Below are 20,629 nucleotides of genomic sequence, written 5' to 3' on the forward strand. Positions count from 1 at the left end.
TGCAGCACTGAAAGAGAATTACAGACCAATATCCCTGATGAACATAGATGCAAAAATCCTCAATAAAATTCTCACCAATAGAATGCAACAACACATCAGAAAGATCATCCACCCAGACCAAGTGGGATTTATCCCTGGTATGCAGGGATGGTTTAATGTGCGCAAGACAATCAATGTGATACACCACATTAACAGACTGCAGAAGAAAAACCATATGATTCTCTCAATAGATGCCGAGAAAGCATTTGATAAAATACAACACCCGTTCATGATGAAAACTCTAAGCAAACTGGGTTTGGAAGGAACATTCCTCAATACAATCAAAGCAATCTATGAAAAACCCACAGCCAACATCCTATTGAATGGGGAAAAGTTGGAAGCATTTCCACTGAGATCTGGGACCAGACAGGGATGTCCACTCTCACCACTGCTATTCAATATAGTTCTGGAGGTTCTAGCCAGAGCTATTAGGCAAGAAAAAGAAATTAAAGGGATACAAATTGGGAAGGAAGAACTCAAACTATCCCTCTTTGCAGATGACATGATTCTTTATTTAGGGGACCCAAAGAACTCTACCAAGAGACTATTGGAACTCATAGAAGAGTTTGGCAAAGTAGCAGGGTATAAAATCAATGCACAAAAATCAACAGCCTTTGTATACACAGACAATGCCATGGCTGAGGAAGAACTTCTAAGATCAATCCCATTCACAATAGCTACAAAAACAATCAAATACCTTGGAATAAACTTAACCAAGGATGTTAAAGATCTCTACGATGAAAATTACAAAACCTTAAAGAAAGAAATAGAAGAGGATACCAAGAAATGGAAAAATCTTCCATGCTCATGGATTGGAAGAATCAATATCATCAAAATGTCCATTCTCCCAAAAGCAATTTATAAATTCAATGCAATACCAATCAAGATACCGAAGACCTTCTTCTCAGATCTGGAAAAATTGGTGCTGAAATTTATATGGAGGCACAAGAGACCTTGAATAGCTAAAGCAATCTTGTACAACAAAAACAAAGCTGGAGGCATCACAATACCAGATTTCAGGACATACTACAGGGCAGTTGTAATCAAAACAACATGGTACTGGTACAGAAACAGATGGATAGACCAATGGAACAGAATTGAAACACCAGAAATCAACCCAAACATCTACAGCCAACTTATATTTGATCAAGGATCTAAAACCAATTCCTGGAGCAAGGACAGTCTATTCAATAAATGGTGCTGGGAAAACTGGATTTCCACGTGCAGAAGCATGAAGCAAGACCCCTACCTTACGCCTTACACAAAAATCCACTCAACATGGATTAAAGACCTAAATCTACGACCTGACACCATCAAGTTACTAGAGAACATTGGAGAAACCCTTCAAGATATTGACACAGGCAAAGAGTTTCTGGAAAAGACCTGGGAGGCACAGGCAGTCAAAGCCAAAATTAACTATTGGGATTGAATCAAATTGAGAAGTTTCTGTACTGCAAAAGAAACAGTCAGGAGAGTGAAGAGACAACCAACAGAATGGGAAAAAATATTTGCAAACTATGCAACAGATAAAGGGTTAATAACCAGAACCTACAAAGAGATCAAGAAACTCCACAAAAACAAAACCAACAACCCAATTAAGAGATGGGCCAAGGACCTCAATAGACATTTTTCAAAAGAAGAAATCCAAATGGCCAACAGGCACATGAAAAAATGTTCAAGGTCATTAGTAATCAGGGAAATGCAAATCAAAACCACAATGAGGTTTCACCTCACCCCGGTTAGAATGGCTCACATTCAGAAATCTACCAACAACAGATGCTGGCGAGGATGTGGGGAAAAAGGGACACTAACCCACTGTTGGTGGGAATGCAAACTGGTCAAGCCACTATGGAAGTCAGTCTGGAGATTCCTCAGAAACCTGAAGATAACCCTACCGTTCGACCCAGCCATCCCACTCCTAGGAATTTACCCAAAGGAATTTAAATTGGCAAACAAAAAAGCTATCTGCATCCTAATGTTTATTGCAGCTCAATTCACAATAGCTAAGACCTGGAACCGACCTACATGCCCATCAACGGTAGACTGGATAAAGAAATTATGGGATATGTACTCTTTAGAATACTATACCGCAGTAAGAAACAACGAAATCCAGTCATTTGCAACAAAATGGAGGAATCTGGAACACATCATGCTGAGTGAAATAAGCCAGTCCCAAAGGGACAAATACCATATGTTCTCCCTGATCGGTGACAACTGACTGAACACCAAAAAGGAAACCTCCTGAAGTGAAATGGACACTATGGGAAATGGTGACTTGATCAGCATAGCCCTGACTGTTAATGAACAACTTAATACTTTATCCCTCTTAGTAGTTTTTTTTTGTCTGTTCTACTTAATATGACTGGTTTAATTCTGTAATTAATACACAGTTATTCTTAAGTGTTAAAAATTAACTGAAATGTGACCCCTGTTAAACATAAGAGTGGGAATAAGAGAGGGAAGAGATGTATAATTTGGGACATGCTCAAGCTGACTTGCCCCAAATGGTAGAGTTAGAAACATACCAGGGGATTCCAATTCAATCCCATCAAGGTGGCATGTACCAATGCCATCTCACTATTCCAAGTAATCAGTTTCAGTTCACAATTGATCATAATGAAAGGACTAAGAGTCAAAGGGAGCACATAAACAAGTCTAGTACCTGCTAACACTAACCGATAGAATAAATAAAGGGCAGAGTGATCCACATGGGAAGTGAGATACTCAGCAGACTCATAGAATGGCAGATGTCCTAAATAGCACTCTGGCCTCAGAATCAGCCCTAAAGTCATTCGGATCTGGCTGAAAAGCCCATGAGAGTATTTCAGGCATGGAAAGCCAAGACACTCTGGCAAAAGATCTCTGCGAGTGAGATCCCAGTGGAAAGAACAGGTCTTCAAAGAAGGAGGTACCTTTCTCTGAAGGGAGGAGAGAACCTCCACTTTGACTATGACCTTGTCTAAACAAGATAAGAATCGGAGAACTCAGAGGGCTTCCATAGCCTTGGAAACTCATGACTGGAGCATAGGGAGATTACTGATGCCATAGACAGGAGTGTCAATTGGTAAAGTCAACAACAGGAGTCACTGTGCACTTACTCCTCATGTAGGATCTCTGTCCTTAATGTGCTGTGTATTGAGATTTAATGCTGTAATGAGTACTCAAACAATATATTTCACTTTGTGTTTCTATGGGGGTGCAAACTGTTGAAATCTTTACTTAATGTATACTAAACTGATCCTCTGTAAAAAAAAAAAAAAAGAAATTATCAACTCCCAACTTGACTCTCACTGGGATTAAACATGACAGTAGGTCTGATCTGATTTCATCATCATTTAAAAAAAATCATCTATTATTTTTCACTTTATGTTTCTGTGTGAGAGCAAAGTGTTGAAATCCTTACTTAATGTATACTAAGCTGATCTTCTGTATATTAAGATAATCGAAAATGAGTCTTGGTGTGAATGGAGGGGAGAGGGAGTGGGAAAGGGGAGGGTAGTGGGTGGGAGGGACGGTATGTGGGGGAAGCCATTGTAATCCATAAATCGTACTTTGGAAATTTATATTCATTAAATAAAAGTTAAAAAAAAATAAAAAAAATAAAAAAATAAATTCTAGACCATTTACATTCAAGATTACTATTAGTAAGTAATGACTTGGCACTGCCATTTTTCCATAAATATTCCTATTGCTTACTTTGGATTTCCTTTGTACTTTCACTGGGAGATTTTCTGTCTTCACATTCTTTCACAATGATGACTATTTTTGTGGATTTATGTATATAATAAATCCGTAAGCATGTTTTTGATGCTGAATGAGTGGTGACAAATTCTTTCAATTTGTGTGTGTTATGGAAGTCTTTTTTCACCTTCATTCATGAATGAGAGCTTTGCAGGATACAGCATTCTGGGTTGACAGTTCTTTTCTCTTAAGACTTGGAATATATCTCACCATTCTCTCCATGCCTGTAGGGTTTCTGTTGAGAAGTGAACTGTGAGTCTAATTGGAGATCCTCTGAACGTAATCTTCACTCACATTTTAGAATCATTTCTTTATGTTTACTGTGGAAAGTTTTACCACAAGGTGTCATGGTGAAGATCTTTTCTAAGTCATGTTTATTAGGAGTTATATGTGCTTCTTGTACTTAGACATCCTTTTCTTTCTCCTAATTCGAGAAGTTTTCTGTAATGATGTCATGGACTAGGCTTTCTAATCCATTTTCTCTTTCTACACCTTCAGGAAATCCTAACACACATATATTGGGTAATTTGATAGTATCCCATAACTTTCCTATTTTTAATTTTTCTAATTTCTTCTTTTTTAACTGAAAAGTTCTCCAAGATTTGTCTTTGTGTTGGATATTCTTTCCTCTGCCTCACCAAGTCTGTTATTAAAGCTAGCCACTATATTTTTTATTTGGCTTGTTGAATTCTTCATTTCTATTATTTCATTTTGAGTTCTTTAAAATCTCAATTTCATGGGAAAATTTTTTATTCACGTCATGTATGGATTTATTTGATTAGTGAATTTGCTTCTCATTGCTTCTGAGTGATCATATGGTTAACCTTTTGAATTCCATTTCAGGAATTTCTTCAGTTTCTTCATTTTTGCAATCTTTTTTAAACTTTTATTTAATGAATATAAATTTCCAAAGTACAGCTTATGGATTACAATGGTTCCCTCCCATAACTTCCCTCCCACCCGCAACCCTCCCTTCCCCCCGCTCCCTCTCCCATTCCCTTCACATCAAGATTCATTTTCAGTTCTCTTTATATACAGAAGATCCATTTAGTATATATTAAGTAAAGATTTCAACAGTTTGCACCCACACAGAAACACAAGTGTAAAGTACTGCTTGAGTACTAGTTATAGCATTACTTCACATTGGACAACACATTAAGGACAGACATCCTACATGGGGAATAAGTGCACAGTGACACCTGTTGTTGACTTAACAATTGACACTCTTGTTTATGGCGTTAGTAACCACCCTAGGCTCCTGTCATGAGTTGCCAAGGCTATGGAAGCCTTTTGAGTTTGCCGACTCTGATCTTATTTGGACAAGGTCATAGTCAAAGTGGAAGTTCTCTCCTCCCTTCAGAGAAAGGTACCTCCTTCTTTGATGGGTCGTGTTTCTTTGAGGGGGTCATGTTGTCTTCCTTATTCTTGTTTTTTTTTTTTTAATTTCTGTGTTTATTTTAGGCATTTTTGAAGATACTGTTAGTGTTTCCTCTGATGGAGTCTATCTTTGAACTATGCCTGTATTGCTTAGTGGATTTTCTGCTTTTTTAGTGAATACCCAGACATGTGTGTTGATTGTTGCCAGGAAGCCCTGATCAGTTTGTGTGGTGGGGCAAGTATGCAGGGAGACACACAAGTTGGTTGTGGTAGATCTTTTGTAAACAGAAAGCAGGGAATGTGATCACCTCTTTTGGCATAATTGCACCCTCACCTCCTTTCTTCCAAGGTTATCAATGCCTTAGAGGGTGCAATACTCATCCGTGTTTCAGCATGAACTATACAAAGTATCTGCAGTCCTCTGTGCTGGACCCTGCGACAATACGCACCCCAGGCAATCAGGGAGCTCTGAGCATGTGGAGCCACACTCCGTGATGTTCCAAAGATGCAGTCACAGTGTCCCCACAGTCCCAGCTCACAGGGCTCCCACAGTCACAGAGTGCAGAGGAGCCATTCTGCCCCACTAGCCTATCCTTTCCATGCAGAGGCTGAGACATTCCCTGAGTCAGCTGCCTGTGTGTGCGCCTCCTAGGCTGTTGGAGCCCCAAGGCTGTTGAGAGACTGGGGGTACCTACAATCATATGTGGGTGCCCAGCCCCCTCTCTATCCTCAGCCTTACTCAATGTCAGTGGGAATGCTGGTTTTCTCCCTGGTAAGGTCCCTGCATCACACGGATGCACAAGAGGCAGCAGCTGCAGCCCTATTCTTCTCCCAATCCACCTTCTCTCCATCAGTGGCAAAGCCTCTACAAGAGTCTCTGCAGCCAGTACAGATGTTGGAACGGCTCGTCTCCCTGTCCGCAGCTGGGTGTGCACATCCAAGCTGCTGTAAGTGCCTCTGCTGACAACGATGGTGTCTTGTCCCCACCTGTTGCTGGGTGCACACCCAACAGCTGCCATAGCTGCTACCTACTTATGGCAAAAATGGCACACGACTTCTCTCAGCTGGTTGCTGGGCACTGTTGTGTGGGGACTTGGAAGAGATAAACCTGACCTTATCCCTTTGTGTTAGCAGACTACTTGGTTCCCCTCAGTGTTCCATGCCAGACTCAAATGCAGTGTGGTCCCCTGAACTCTCCCTCCAGCTATAGCACTATAGCACAGACAGCTGCTGTATGATCTCACCTTGCTCTCCAAAGCTGTTGCTTTCTCTGGCTCTCGGCTGCTGGCGTCGTGTGTTCTGTCTGTGCTCATTGCTGTGCTTCTGCACCTTCCACACAGATCCCCAGCGTCACTCCTCCTTCCACCAAATCTCCACTGCAGTTTTCACTCCAACTCTCCCCTGATCATGTACTTTCTGCATTTTGTTTTTTACTATTTTCCTCTTGACTAGAGAAGTCCATGCTTTCTCTATTCCACCATCTTGGAATCAGTGTGGTTTTGTGTTTTCAATTTGCTGGTAACCATCTGCTTGACTGTAAAGTACAATTTTCTGAAGCTCTTGTGTCAGAGCAGCCTGACAGTGATGAATTCCCTTAGTCTTTGCTTGTATTGGAAAGTCTTCAATTCGCCTTCATTTCTGATAGATAGCTTTACTTCAAATAGAATTCCTGATGCGAAGAGTTTTTTTTTTTTTTTCTTCCAGGACTTTGACTATATCATCCAATTCTTACCTGGCTTGTAAGGTTTTTATTGAGAATTCTATAATTAGTTTAAGGATTCCTTTATCTGTGACAGAATATTTTTCTACTGCTGTTTTTAGAATTTTCTCTGTTTTTACTTTTTTTAAAAAACATTTATTTAATAAATATAAATTTTGAAAGAACAACTTTTGGATTATAGCAGCTTTTCCCCGCGTAACCTCCCTCCCACCAGCAACCATCCCATCTCCCATTCCCTCTCCCATCCCATTCTTCGACAAGATTCATTTTCAATTATCTTTATATACCGAAGATCAACTTGGTATACACTAAGATTTCAACAGTTTGCACAGTATTTTTGGTCACATTTATCAGATGTCGTTTGAGTGTATTCTACCTCAAGTTTAGAAAAAAGTCAGCAATTTTTTAAAAATTTATTTATTTGAAAGGTAAAGTTACAGACAGTGAGAGGAAGAAAGAGAGAAAGGTCTTCCTTCCATTGGTTCACTCCCTAAATGGCTGCAACGGCTGGAGCTTCGCCGATCCAAAGCCAGGACCAGGAGCTTCTTCTGGGTCTCCCATGCGGGTGCAGGGACCCAAGCACTTGGGCCATCTTCTACTGCTTTCCGAGGTCATAGCAGAGAGCTGGATTGGAAGAGGAGCAGCCGGGACTAGAACTGGTGCCCATGTGGGATGCTGGCACTGCAGGCAGAGGATTAACCTACTGTGCAACTGCTCTGGCCCCATAAAAGTCTGCAATTGTTTCATTGACTTTTATTTTTATGGCTTTTTCCTTCTCTCATTCTTCTGATAAACCCACATTAATTCTGATTTATGATGCTCCATGTGTTCTGTAGGCTATCTTCATTCTTTCCAATTTTCCCTTTTTGTTTGACTGGGTTATTTAAAATGACCTAACATCAAATTGAGAAAATTTTCCTTCTCTGATCTGCTATTGAGGCTGTCAATTACATTTTATTTTGTATTGTTTTATCTCACTTCATTTATTGAGTTCTGCAGCTCTAAGTTTTCCTTTTTGGTTCTATTTCATGATGTCAAACTCTGATACACTTCTAATTTATATCATGAATTGTCTTCCAAATATTGTTGAATTCTTTCTTACTACTCTCTTGTACATCACTGTTTCCTTAAATTTATTGGTTTGAATCATTTGTTACACAAATTCTTATTTCATTTTCTTGGAGGTTGACTACTATTGTTATTGTGTTCCTTAGGAGGTGGCATGTTTCCTTATTTTTTCATGTTTCTGTGGTCTGGGATTGATTTTGTTCGTTTGTTAGTTGAGGTAGTTGTACCAGTTTTACAGAGCAGATTGATAGTGCCCTAACTCTCTTAGTGATGTGTTTGTTGTACGGACTATGTAGGCTATTGTTCTGGGTAGGCTCCTTTGTGCAGTGCCTGTAAACTTTTGCACTTGTACTCAAATTTTGGTGATGTGTGCAAATGTGTCAGTGGCCTACACTGCATATGTTGTGCAATTGTCCCAACAGTCACCACATAGTTATTTTAGGAAGGGCAGTTTTATTGTCACTCTAAGCACAGTGCACCAAAATGTGGTGATGGGTGTGCACCAGTTTCTGCAGACTCATAGAAGCAAAGCCTGTCTTGTTGGTTTATATAGGATACCTCCATGTTAGAGGTCTGAACGGGTGAACTCTTGTGGCCTCCAATGATAATCTACCCCAGACAGAATGTCCAACATATTCACAGTGACAAGTGTGTTGGGGTAGGGCCATTTGTCTACTTCTAAGGGCATTGGCAGGAGAAATTTTGAGAACTGGTTTTATGGTTGTTTGCTGGGTCACAGGAGAATGCATAGGGATCTTTAGGTACTTCCTGGGATCCCGGCTGGGTATGTGGTACATATGGGCTGATTCCTAGCTCCTCTGAGTTTTTAACTACACAAGCTGGCTGCAAGTTACTTCAGGGTAAAGGGACCTTCAGTTATTTTAGAATAAAATTTATTTACATTGTTGACTAATTCTTGTGATTATAGCAAGTGCTGCCTCTTCTCTGTATCCCTACCAATACCAGAATCCCCTAGTAATAGAAGCACAACAACATTATCACATAGCATCTGTCCTATTATCTCCCGAAAAAATCTTGGGGACCATTATGTGGTACAATAAAATGTGACAAGGATCTTGGGAAGAAGCCTCCCAGTTTGACTTCCTTTTCCTGTCATGTCTCTCTCACAGCCAATAAAGTTGAGTATTCCAGTCAGCATGGAAAATCTTCCTATAAACAATGGAAATGGACAGTCCTTTGGATTCATCCTCTATGAAACTCCCATCTGTTCTGGAGGCCATCTCCATGGTCATGCTGAAGATATGGCACAGGTAGGTGTGTGCAAGCTTTCCTTGTGGGCAAGCAAAAGTGTAGCTTACCCAGCCATTATAGAAAGTATTTAGTGACCAATCAACATCAACATCTTCAATAGTATTAACTGCATCTCTGATTTGGGGTGGATTGGAAATACAAAGTTAAGACAAATAGACTTCCTTCTTTAACACAATGAAATTCTATTGCAACCTGATACTCAGTTTCCTGCCATCGATGAGCACCAGGGGTAATCCTCTCATAAGGACCACTTTCTGCCTACATCACATCTTATCTTTGTTTCTGCAGGTGAGCCTGTTATTCTGACACTGGTTGCCTTTCTGTGCAGGTTTTTGTAAATGACACAATGATAGGAATTCTAAGTGAGAACTCACGGAACATGGACATTCCTACATTCACGGTATGTAATTCCAAAGTCCAGGTGATGCCCCAGATCCCCTTGTCAAATGCAAACATAGCCTAGTCCTCACATAGACTTCCTCCTATATTACCAACTACCATTTGGTGTTTCTGCTCCCTTGAGGACTCAGCAGGATGTGGGAAGGGCCATAGGCATGATGCATCTGCCAGGCCATAGTCCATCAGGACACACAATGTGCAGTTACAGCATGCGTTGAATTTCCTCATTAGCAATCAATCCTGAGTCTTTGTATGGATCTCTGCTTAAAAGAATAGTGAGTCTCTTTGCCCCTTCTAATAGGATCAGCAGTGGAGAGTGTGTGAGATTATGAATGGAAAAGTAACACAAAGGGGTTATTATGAGATAGGCAATGCTGCTGCCTATGGGGCCTCTTTCCCCCATTTGCATGTCTTTCCCTCTGAGATTCCTAAGAATGCATGGCTACTAGGGTAAAAAAAAACCCAGCCTGGTTATACAGCTTCCATGAACTGCTCTGTTCCAAGCAGGGTTGTCAACTTCTAAGGATCCTCGTGGAGAATCAAGGACGATTGGCTTTTACATCAAGAATTCAACATGAGCAGAAAGGTGGGCTGTGGACCTGAGACGCAGACACTAACTTCTCTTCACTTTTGGAACCTGAGATCTGGTTATGTTGGGAATGGGAGGCTAGGAACAAATCCCTCAGAAGTGGAATACTGGGATCCTAAGACCCAAGATGTAGAACGTCACGTCTCCTTTCTTCTGCTTTTCCAGTTCTCCAAGACATGAAAGTTGAACAGTTATGTGGGGTGCTTTCTTTCTTTCTTTCTTTCTTTCTTTCTTTCTTTCTTTCTTTCTTTCTTTCTTTCTTTCTTTCTTTTTTTTTTATAGGCAGAGTTAGTGAGAGAGAGAGAGAGACAGAGAGAAAGGTCTTCTTTCCGTTGGTTCACCCCTCAAATGGCCTCTATGGCCAGTGTGCCGTGCCGATCTGAAGCCAGGAGCCAGGTGCTTCTCCTGGTCTCCCATGCAGGTGCAGGGCCCAAGCACTGCCTTCCCGGGTCACAGCAGAGAGCTGGACTGGAAGAGGGGCAACCAGGACAGAATCCAGTGCCCCAACCAGGACTAGAACCTGGGGAGCCAGTGCCGCAGGAGAAAGATTAGCCTAGTGAGCCGTGGTACCGGCCAGTGTTGGGTGCTTTCTTGTCCTTGCCTGGGACACAGTCTTCTTTCCACAGTTTTAGGGAGTTTGAATATCATGTGAGCAACATGCTTGAGTGTGGAAAAATAAACAAGAATTTCTCACAGCACGTCAGACAAGTGTTTGCCATCCTAGCTGTGCCCTGGTAATGAGGCATATACCTGCCTTGTTTCTTTGTCCTAGATACTGGCGACTGTCCAATCTTTCCTATTCATATTCCCTCTGCAGGGTTAACTGACTCCGTTAGCCTCAATAAGGTGACCCTGAAGGGCTATACCATCTACTCCCTGGACATGAAAATGGACTTCTTTGATAGGTATGTTCCTGCCTATCCCTAGTGGACACTTCCAGTGATCGGGTAACTCTGGGTTTTCACCCTGCTCTCTTTGCAGAGAAAGAGCCCACGACTCAGAGAACTGAACAAACTGGGTGTATGTTTTCAACTGCTTTGACCACAGAGCACGTCTCCTAATTCCAAGTCTAATGCATCCACCTCATCCATCTCCCTGAGACAGGACCCTAGTTCCTCTGAGGCAGTCTAACCTCAGATTGCAGACTAGAGCTGGGGTAAGTTTTCTTCCCCCTCATGTGTTGCTGTTCTTGCAGGCTGCGCTCTGCCACCTGGAGGCCCATCACAGGGAGTTATGAGGGCCCTGCCTTCTACAGGGGAACCTTGAGAGCTGGCCCTTCTCCCAAAGACACCTTCCTGAGCCTACCAGTAAGTAGGCCTCTCCATTTGCCCTAGCATTCAAACACTTGCTTTGATTTTTTTGAAAAGTCTCAAACCAAAGCCATAGTGTCCACGGTGGGAATATTTCCTTTTCCAGCCCTCGTCCTCTTCCTCACTGCCAAGCAAACCACTCTCTTTGTCATAAACTTCCAATTTGGTATTGTTAAGGAAAATAATGCATCATCAAAAACTCTTGGAAAAATCGAGATGACAAAATGTAGAAGGAAAATGGTTGAAATTCTCCTTCAAAGTCACACTTTCTTCCTCTCTGAGATCAATGCTACCAACAGTCCCGTGTTTATGTAATTTTGTTGAAACACACATACAATTGTATTATGCTAATTGCATCATCCATTAATTATACCATATGATTTGATTTTTGTGGAGGAGACAGTCTCATTTCTATCAGGTATATTTTTATATTTATATACACACCGCAGTAACACAAATAGTCACAATGGCTGAGGCTGGGCCAGGTCAAGCCAGGAGCCAGGAGCTTCTTCTGATCTTCTGATGTGCTTTCAACTATCTATATACAGATCCCCAAATTTTCACATAGTTGATATATCATAATTATCACTGAGATACAAAGTATATATTTAAGATTCTTTGCAACTACTGGTTCCTTCTCCCCAAATTTAACAACCACTTCTTGTTCAGTGTTTCCTATCTTGAACTGAATCATAAGACATTCAACCTTTTTATTATGATGTCTTGTATTCATCACTATTTATGAAATTCAACTATTTATTGCAGGGATTCATAGACTTTCAATGTTGTATAGGATCTCTTTTACAAATACACCACACTTATCTAAGTAACTATCTACTACTGATGGACTTTTGGATGATATCCATGATTGGCTATTTTAAAAATATAGGACCCCTTAATTTTTATATTTTGCACCAATATATATTTCTCAGGTTTTGCTTGCAATGTTTAAGTTCTAATAAATGATTTGGGAATGGGACTTAGAGTTTTAGGTGTACTGCTTCATCTCTCTTTGATAGATTTCATAAGTAAATCCATCTAGAGCTAGCATTTTCTTCGTGGAGTCATTTGAAACTGTGGATGTGATTCTCTGAAGATTACAGTAGTAACATAATTTGGGCTTATTTTCAAGTGTGTTGAAGAAAATATATTTTTTCTAGGATATTTCCCATTCATCTAAATTTTCAAATATGTTGCCTCAAATTTTTCATATTTAATCGATAGATCACCAGTAGCCTCCTCTTTTTCATTTCTATGTGTTTTATGTACATTCCTTCATTTTGGCCAGTCTTTTTTTAAAATTTATGAATTTATCAATATTTAAAGGAACTAAATTTTGGTGTCTCATTATATAATTAATTTATCTATAACTTATAACATTAGCTTTATTATAATCTCCATGTTACTCCTTTTTTAGGAACAATTTGTTTTGTTTTTAAAGACTTCTGATAAATTCTAGTTAACCAATATGTATTCTTTATTCTTTTTATATACATGAATTAAGCCTTTTATCTTGGAAGTGTGGATTCTGTGGTGTCCAATAACTTTAATAACTTGAGGTAAAATTTTAAGTTTTAACTTGAGGTAAAATTCACACACCATGAAAGTAACCCTTTTATGGTGAACAATTCAGTTTTTTTTTTTTTTTTTACTTTCAGTGTTATTGCAACCAATATGTGTTCTCCAAAACATTTTCATCACAAAACTAATCCCTGTACTCACCACAAAAATCATTTCTCTGCTTTCATCTGCACCCAGCCACAGCAATTCCAATCTTTTTTCTTTCTTTTTTAATTTTTTTGATTTTTATTAATATGAAGAAAGCAGATTTTATGTACTTCCTCTATAAAATTCTAAGAAGATAACCACATTTCCCTTGCTCTAAAACTTCTTCCACAATCCCCCTCCTTCCTTCCTCTCTTTTTTCTTTAGCTTTTGCAAAACATAATTTCTATCCACTCAATAATCATAGATTTAGTGCACTACTAACTAAAATATTCAAATAGTAAAAAGTAGAAAAACCACAGTCCCACAGGAGTATAAACAAGTGCTAAAAACAATAATCAAATTATAGCATGTCTTTTTATCCTTATACATATTATTTATTCTATATTAACTGCAATGTATCACAGAAAACATAATATTGGAATGTTTGTGACTGGCTTATTTCACTAAGCATAATGGTCATCCATTTGTTGTGAAGACAGGATTTCATTATTTTTTTGTGACTGAAGTCTTCAATGGTGTTGTATGCCATATTTTCTTTATCCAGTCATCAGTTGATGCTTATCTGGTTTGATTCCATATCTTAGGTATTGTGGATTGAGCTAAAAAAAAAAAAAAGAAAAAAGAAAAAAAAAAGAAAACCACAGGGGGAACAATAAGTAACCCTTTATATGCTGATTTCATTTCGTTTTAGTAAATTCCCAAGAGTGGGATGGCTGGGTAATATGGTAGATCTATTTTAAGATTTCTGAGTAATCTCCATACTCTGTTCCATAATGGTTGTGCTAATTTGCATTCCCTCCATTTGTACATTAGGTTACCTTTCCCCACACCCTCACCCACATTTATTGTTTTTATAGAAAGATACCTTTTATTTATTTGAAAGGCAGACTTACAGAGAAAAATGGAGAAAAAGAAAGATAGAAAGACCTTGGTTCACTCTAAAATGGTCACAATGGCTGAGGCTGGGCCAGGCTAGAGCCTGGAGCCAGGAGCTTCTTCCGATCTCCCATGTGGTTTCAGGTGCCCAAGGACCTTGGCTATCTTCCGCTACTTTCCAAAGTGAACTGGATCAGAGGTGGAGTTGCCAGGACACAGACTGGCTTCCCTATGGGATGCCAATTTTGCAGGGGTCAGTCTAACCCATTATGCCACATGCCAGCCCCATGCGTTGCTTTTTGATTTTTGTATGATAGGCATTCTAACTGGCCTGAGGTGACACTTCATTGTGGTTTTTACTTGAATTTCCCTGATGGCCAGTGATCCGGATGATTTTTCATGTGTCTTTGAGAAATACAGGTTCACATTCTTGGCCCATTTCTTAACTGGATTGTTTATCTTGTTGTTGAGTTTCTTGAGCTCTCTAGGGATCCTGGAGATTACTCCTTTATCAGTTGCATAATTTGCAAATATTTTCTCCCATTCTGTAGGTTAACTCTTCACTTTGTTGGGTGTTTCCATTGTAGTGCAGAAATTTCTTAGCTTGATGTACACCCAGCTGTCAATTTTTCCTTTAATTGCCTGTGCTTCAGGGGTCTTATTCAAGAAGTCTTTGCCTAGGCCAATGTTTCGCAGATGCTCCACAATGTTTTCCTCTAGTAATTTGATGGTATTAGTTTGTAGATTTAGATCTTTGACATTGTAGGTTGATTTTGTTAACAAGGCGTAAGGTACGGGTCTTGGTCCATACTACCGCAGGTGTAGATCCAATTTTCCCAACAACATTTGTTGAAGAGAATGTTGTTGCTCCAGGTGTTGATTTTAGCTCATTTGTCAAAGATTACTTGGTTATAGATTCACAGATTAGTTTTTGGGGTTTCTATCCTATCCCATTTGTCTACATGTGCATTTTTGTGCCAGTACCAATCTCTTTTGATTATAACCGTACTGTGGTATGACGAAATCTGATGTTGTGATGCTTCTGGCTTTTTGTTGTTGTTTAAGATTGCTTTTGCTATTTGAAGATCTCTTGTGCTCCCAAATGAAATTTAGCAGTATTTTTTCTATATATAAAAAGAATGCCCTTTGTATTATGATTGGATTGCATTTAATCTGTAAATTGCTTTAGGTATGACAGACATTTGCATGATTTAAATTTTTCCAATCAGGAATATAGGAGATTTTCGTGTTTTCTATTTCTTTATTTGATGTTTTATAATTTACATTGTGGAGATCTTTTACATCTTTGGTTAAATGTATCCAAAGACACTTAAATTCACTGTGGCTGCTGTAAATGGTACTAACCTTGTGAGCACTTTCTCAGCCAAGGCAGTGTTTCTGCATACAAAGGCTGTTGATTTTTGCATGCTGATTTTATAAACAGCTATTTTACCAAGCTCTGTTAAGAATTCAAATAGTATCTCAGTAATGTCTTTTGGTTCTCCTATGTATAGAATTATGTCATCTATGAACAGGGATAATTTGACTTCCCTGTTCCAATTTATATCTGTTTGATTTTTTCTATGTCCTCATTTGCTGCATTATTATACCCATTTTGTATATGAGTTTGGACTCAGTTTGTTCCCAAACTGTACTCTATATGTTGTGTGTGTGTGCGTGGGTGCAAATTGTTGAAATGTGTACTTAACATGGAGTTGGTCCTCTGTATATAAAATCAACTAAAAATGAACCAAAATGAAGAAGGAGATGGGAGAGGGAGAGGGAGGTGGGATGGGAGTTGGTGGTGGAGGATGGGTATGGGGGAAAGAACCACTGTATTCCTAAAGTTGTATCTATGAAAAAATGCATTCATTAAATAAAAACTTAAAAAAAGAAAACCAAGCTGCTCCCAGAAACTAGTCCACGTTTTCCCCATTAATGACAGGGCCTCAACTCTGGAGCAATCACTACTGTCTCCCAGGGTCTGCAATGTCGGGAAGCTGGAGTTCAGAACCTGATCTAGGAATTGTAGAAGGGATATGGGTATCTTAACCCAAGTCTTAACCACCATGTCAAATGCCCATCCTCTGTTTCATTTTTAGGTTCAGTTTTAGTGAGTTTTGTATTCCTGGTTGTCTGCTTTTACATTTAGCATTTTGAACAAAACAGTCAATGTCAGAAACTTCTAGTTTCTGATGCACAATTGGTTGATAATTTTATGTCTCACAAATTTTCATATATTTTACTTTCATCAATAAGTTGAAAGATTTTCTAATTGTAACTGTTTTATTATTTGATTCATGGATTACTTGGAAATATTTTTCTTAATTTCAAAGAGTTTGAGTATTAAATTAATTATTTTATTTTATTAATTTCATGTTTAATTACAGTGTGGTCTGAGAATTTTAAAATATGTAAAGACATTTTTACTTCAAAATTGGGTAATATTTTTAAATATTCTTATATACACTTCAAAAATATGTGAATTATGTACATGTTAGATCAATGTTCCATATATGTCAACTAGTAGAAATCCATTAATCTTGTTTTAAATGTTTGCATCTTGATTGATTTTTATTGTTTGTCTATTAACTATTGAATGATTGTGTGAACATTTTCTACTATGATTATAAAATTATTTATTTCTCCCTTGTTTGTTCCACTTTGCTTTTGTATTATGAATCTAAACTTTTAGCTTCCCTTAACATAGCGCATACATTTTTGCTAAATTAAGAATTTTATCATCATGAGATATCTCACTTTTTCTCTAGTACTATTTGTTACATCACAACTTCTTTCTTTTGATTGAGGGGATCTATTAAAACTATCTGTTTGTTAGTCTTTACATGTCTTCCTCCATGATTTCTTTTTTGTTCTTATCAACTCCCTTATGTTTTCTGGTGATTCTCCTATACATGGCAACTAGATGAACATCCATCACTAGAGGTGACTATGGTCACTAGGAAGCACCTTATTACCATTACAAGGACTGAAATGACTTGAAGCAAAAAAAAAAAAAAATCCAATGACTCGACTAATTCTAGTTTACTCTTTCAGGGTATAGCTCCATAAAACCCCAACTACAAGTGCATATTATTTATTAAGTCTCCCTGACATCAAATTTTGTCCCCTTAAACTAGTGAGATTATGATTATCTCTGCTCAGCCTCTCAAAAAAAATCTCCCTGAAAGAGCAGATGTTTCCCATGAAACCAACCAGGCTGTTGATCTTTGCTTTTCCCTTCTGCTTCTAGACGCCATCACTTTTCACTGTATTATAAGCTACTGAAAAAGACTGCAGCTTTTATAGCTGTTGTCAGCATTGGCATTTATCTCTTTTGCCTAGTACATATTTGGGCGCAGAAACATGCTCTGAAAAAGCATAGTTTACCAAATGGCAGGAATAATAGTATAATTTTCCTTACTTTGTTTCTATTCTTTGTTCCCTTTTCTTTCCTAGACAGCTGGGTAGAAGTTCTATAAGAGTACTGATTCTAAATCCACCTCCACTCCCCTTGCTATGAGCATCTAAATCATTTAATACCTCCTTAAGTAACTCACGTTTACCTTGCCAGTACACATCTGGTCCTATCTCTCAAATCTCCATCTTTTCAGGACTGGAATTACGGATTTGTATTCATCAATGGCAGGAATCTTGGGAGATACTGGAAGATTGGGCCTCAGAAAACACTTTATCTTCCTGGGGTCTGGCTTCACCCAGAAGACAATGAGGTGAGTCACCCCAGTCCCTGCTATGAGGACTAACAAGACTTGCGATTGACTTTCATCCCCATAATCTGAATTGCAGTATTCATCTCATTGTTACTGTTGAACTATCATTTCTTTTCAGATCATTGTGTTTGAGAAAGTGATGAATGGTTTATTCATCCGGTTTACTGATGAGCCCAAGCTGTAAGACTGTGTTTTAAAACATTTTTAGGAGGCTGGCTCTGGGGCGTCGTAGGTTAAACCTCTGCCTGCAGAGTCAGCACCCCATATGGATGCCTCTTCGAGTCGTGGCTGCACCTTGTCCAGTCCACCTCCCTGATAATGGCCTGGGAAACAGTTGAAGATTGCTCAAGTGGTTGGGCCCCTGCCGCATTATGGGAGACCCAGAAGAAGCTCCTGGCTCCTGGCTTCTGATCTGCCCAGCTATATCCATTACGGCCATTTGTGGAGTGAATCAGTGGATGGAAGATCCCTCTTTTTCTCTCTCTCTTTCTCTCTCTCTCTTTTTCTCTCCCCACCCCTGTATCTCAAATAAATAAATAAATCTAAAAAAAGCTATTTCTTGCATTGTTGAACTTCAACAATCAGTACTTTTTCAGAAAGAAGATTGGTATTAAGAATATCCAGGGGCCAGCGCTTTGGTGCAGTGGGTTAAAGCCCTGGCCTGAAGTGCTGGCATCCCATTCGGGCACCAGTTCGAGACCTGGCTGCTCCACTTTAGATCCAGCTCTCTGCTATGGCCTGAAAAGCAGTGGAGGATGGCCCAAGTCCTTGGGCCCCTGCACCCACGTGGGAGACCCAAAAGAATCTCCTGGATCCTGGCTTTGTATTGGCGCAGCTCTGGCCATTGCAGCCAATTGAGGAGTGAATCAGCAGTTGGAGGACCTCTCTCTGTCTGCCTCTCCTTCTCTCTCTGTGTAACTCTTTCAAGTAAAATAAATAAATCTTTTAAAAAAAGAAAGAATATCCAAAACAGTGTTGCATATAACAGCAATAATGTAAAGTAACCTAAAAAATCAATGTGATTTTAAATGTATTTCATGCTGCCTCCCTATTTTTAGATTTTAGTTTTTAAAGCATCTTCAAAATTTCAATGACTGATTTTTCTAGTTAAGCACCTACTGCTTAGTGTATGCTTATTGTCTAATCAAATGTGTCCTCAGATAGGTATGAATAAAGGTAGATCAGGTTTTTTCTTTGGCCTCCTGATACTCAACTGTGAAAATAGGAAGGGTCTTTAGATCATTGGAGAGTAAGGATACTGCTCTTCTCATGCCAGAGAAAGTATTACATTTTACGACTGAAGGTAAGAGGGTCAGATTATCTGCTCTCCCCTCTGGGCTAGATGAACGTATCACTGAGTGAGAATTCTGTCATGTCCCATTCAGTTATTTCATACATCTTTATTTCCTGTGGCTCTAGCGTCTAACATATGAGCTCTTGCAAACTGTAGAGTAAGAGAAGAAAACAGAACTGTACTCCTGCTGATAATGACTGAATGTTACAGTTCAAATGTAAGATTTGCATCAGCTGCCCTCCCTGACAAGTCGTGATGGATCCAAGGTCTCTGCGTCCTCATCAGCATTTTTTATCTCTCCTTTTGCTTACAACCATGGTAGTTGATGTGACCTGCTATTTCTTTGTGACCTGCTATTTACTTCACATTCCCTTAAAATGTGTTTAATTAATTGTAGACTACAAAGATGTATCAGTGGAGAGATATAATTGTATTGGAAGATTACATAAATTATTTCTGAAAAGTGAAAGTAATTGAGCTCTCAGCTTTTGATTCCACGGAAGAGGAACCATGTCCTTCAGCAGGTGTCAAGGAAAGTATTTGGCCCCTAAAAGCACATCAGTGCACTTACTTCTCAGCAGATTGAAGCAAATAAAGCATTACTTGATTATAAGTCATCTATGTTGCTATTATTGCCTGTAAATTATGGTATTTAGATCTTTGAATGATACTTTTTTATTTTTTTATTTTTTTTAACTTTTATTTAATGAATATAAATTTCCAAAGTACAGAATATGGATTACAATGGCTTCCCCCCATAACGTCCCTCCAACCCACAACCCTCCCCTTATCCACTCCCTCTCCCCTTCCATTCACATCAAGATTCATTTTTGATTCTCTTTATATACAGAAGATCAGTTTAGCATACATTAAGTAAAGATTTGAACAGTTTGCTCCCACACAGAAACATAAAGTGAAAAATACTGTTTGAGTACTAGTTATAGCATTAAATCTCAATGTACAGCACACTAAGGACAGATATCCTACATGAGGAGTAAGTGCACAGTGAATGATACTTTTAAAAATAGCATTTATTAGTATCAAACTTTCTTAACATTTCACATAAAATAAAGGGACAAAATAGTCCTAAATATCTTTTGTATCCTAGAATTTATTTTCATTTTTAACAGGGTACTTGATCTTATAGAGATTTTGTCTATGTGTCTGGAATTCAGTTACACACAGAGAGGAAGAGACAGAGAGAGTGGAGTTTTTCATCTGCTGGTTCACTCCTGAGATGGCGTCAATGAACATGGCTTAACCAGGCCAAAGCCAAGTGCCAAGACCTTCATCTGGGTCTCCTCCAGGGTTGCAGGAGCCCAAGCACATAGGCCATCTTACAGTGCTTTTACAAGGCTATTGGCAGGGAGTCATACCAGAATAGAAGCAGTCTGGACACACTGTGGTGCTCACATGAAATGCTGGCATCACAGGCAGCACCTTAACCTGCTGCTCCACAGTGTTGGCCCTTGCAGACACCTTTTC

General features: G+C 39.1%; 1 protein-coding gene across 1 annotated transcript in view; it reads left to right on the forward strand.

Annotated features, from left to right (window-relative positions):
- Window positions 1–18,704, forward strand: part of LOC138843701 (beta-galactosidase-1-like protein 3) — a 33,911-nt gene extending 15,207 nt beyond the window's left edge. The window contains exons 3-9 of the mRNA XM_070048412.1: window positions 9,076–9,216; window positions 9,546–9,617; window positions 10,124–10,202; window positions 11,023–11,110; window positions 11,401–11,512; window positions 17,734–17,850; window positions 17,969–18,704. Of these exons, the coding sequence (XP_069904513.1) occupies window positions 9,076–9,216; window positions 9,546–9,617; window positions 10,124–10,202; window positions 11,023–11,110; window positions 11,401–11,512; window positions 17,734–17,850; window positions 17,969–18,034 (675 nt within the window). The 3' untranslated portion in view covers window positions 18,035–18,704. The remainder of the gene's footprint in view (window positions 1–9,075; window positions 9,217–9,545; window positions 9,618–10,123; window positions 10,203–11,022; window positions 11,111–11,400; window positions 11,513–17,733; window positions 17,851–17,968) is intronic.
- The last annotated feature ends 1,925 nt before the right edge of the window (window positions 18,705–20,629 follow it).

This window comes from Oryctolagus cuniculus, chromosome 1 (genome assembly GCF_964237555.1).
Source record: "Oryctolagus cuniculus chromosome 1, mOryCun1.1, whole genome shotgun sequence".
In the NCBI taxonomy this organism is placed as follows: Eukaryota; Metazoa; Chordata; class Mammalia; order Lagomorpha; family Leporidae; genus Oryctolagus; species Oryctolagus cuniculus.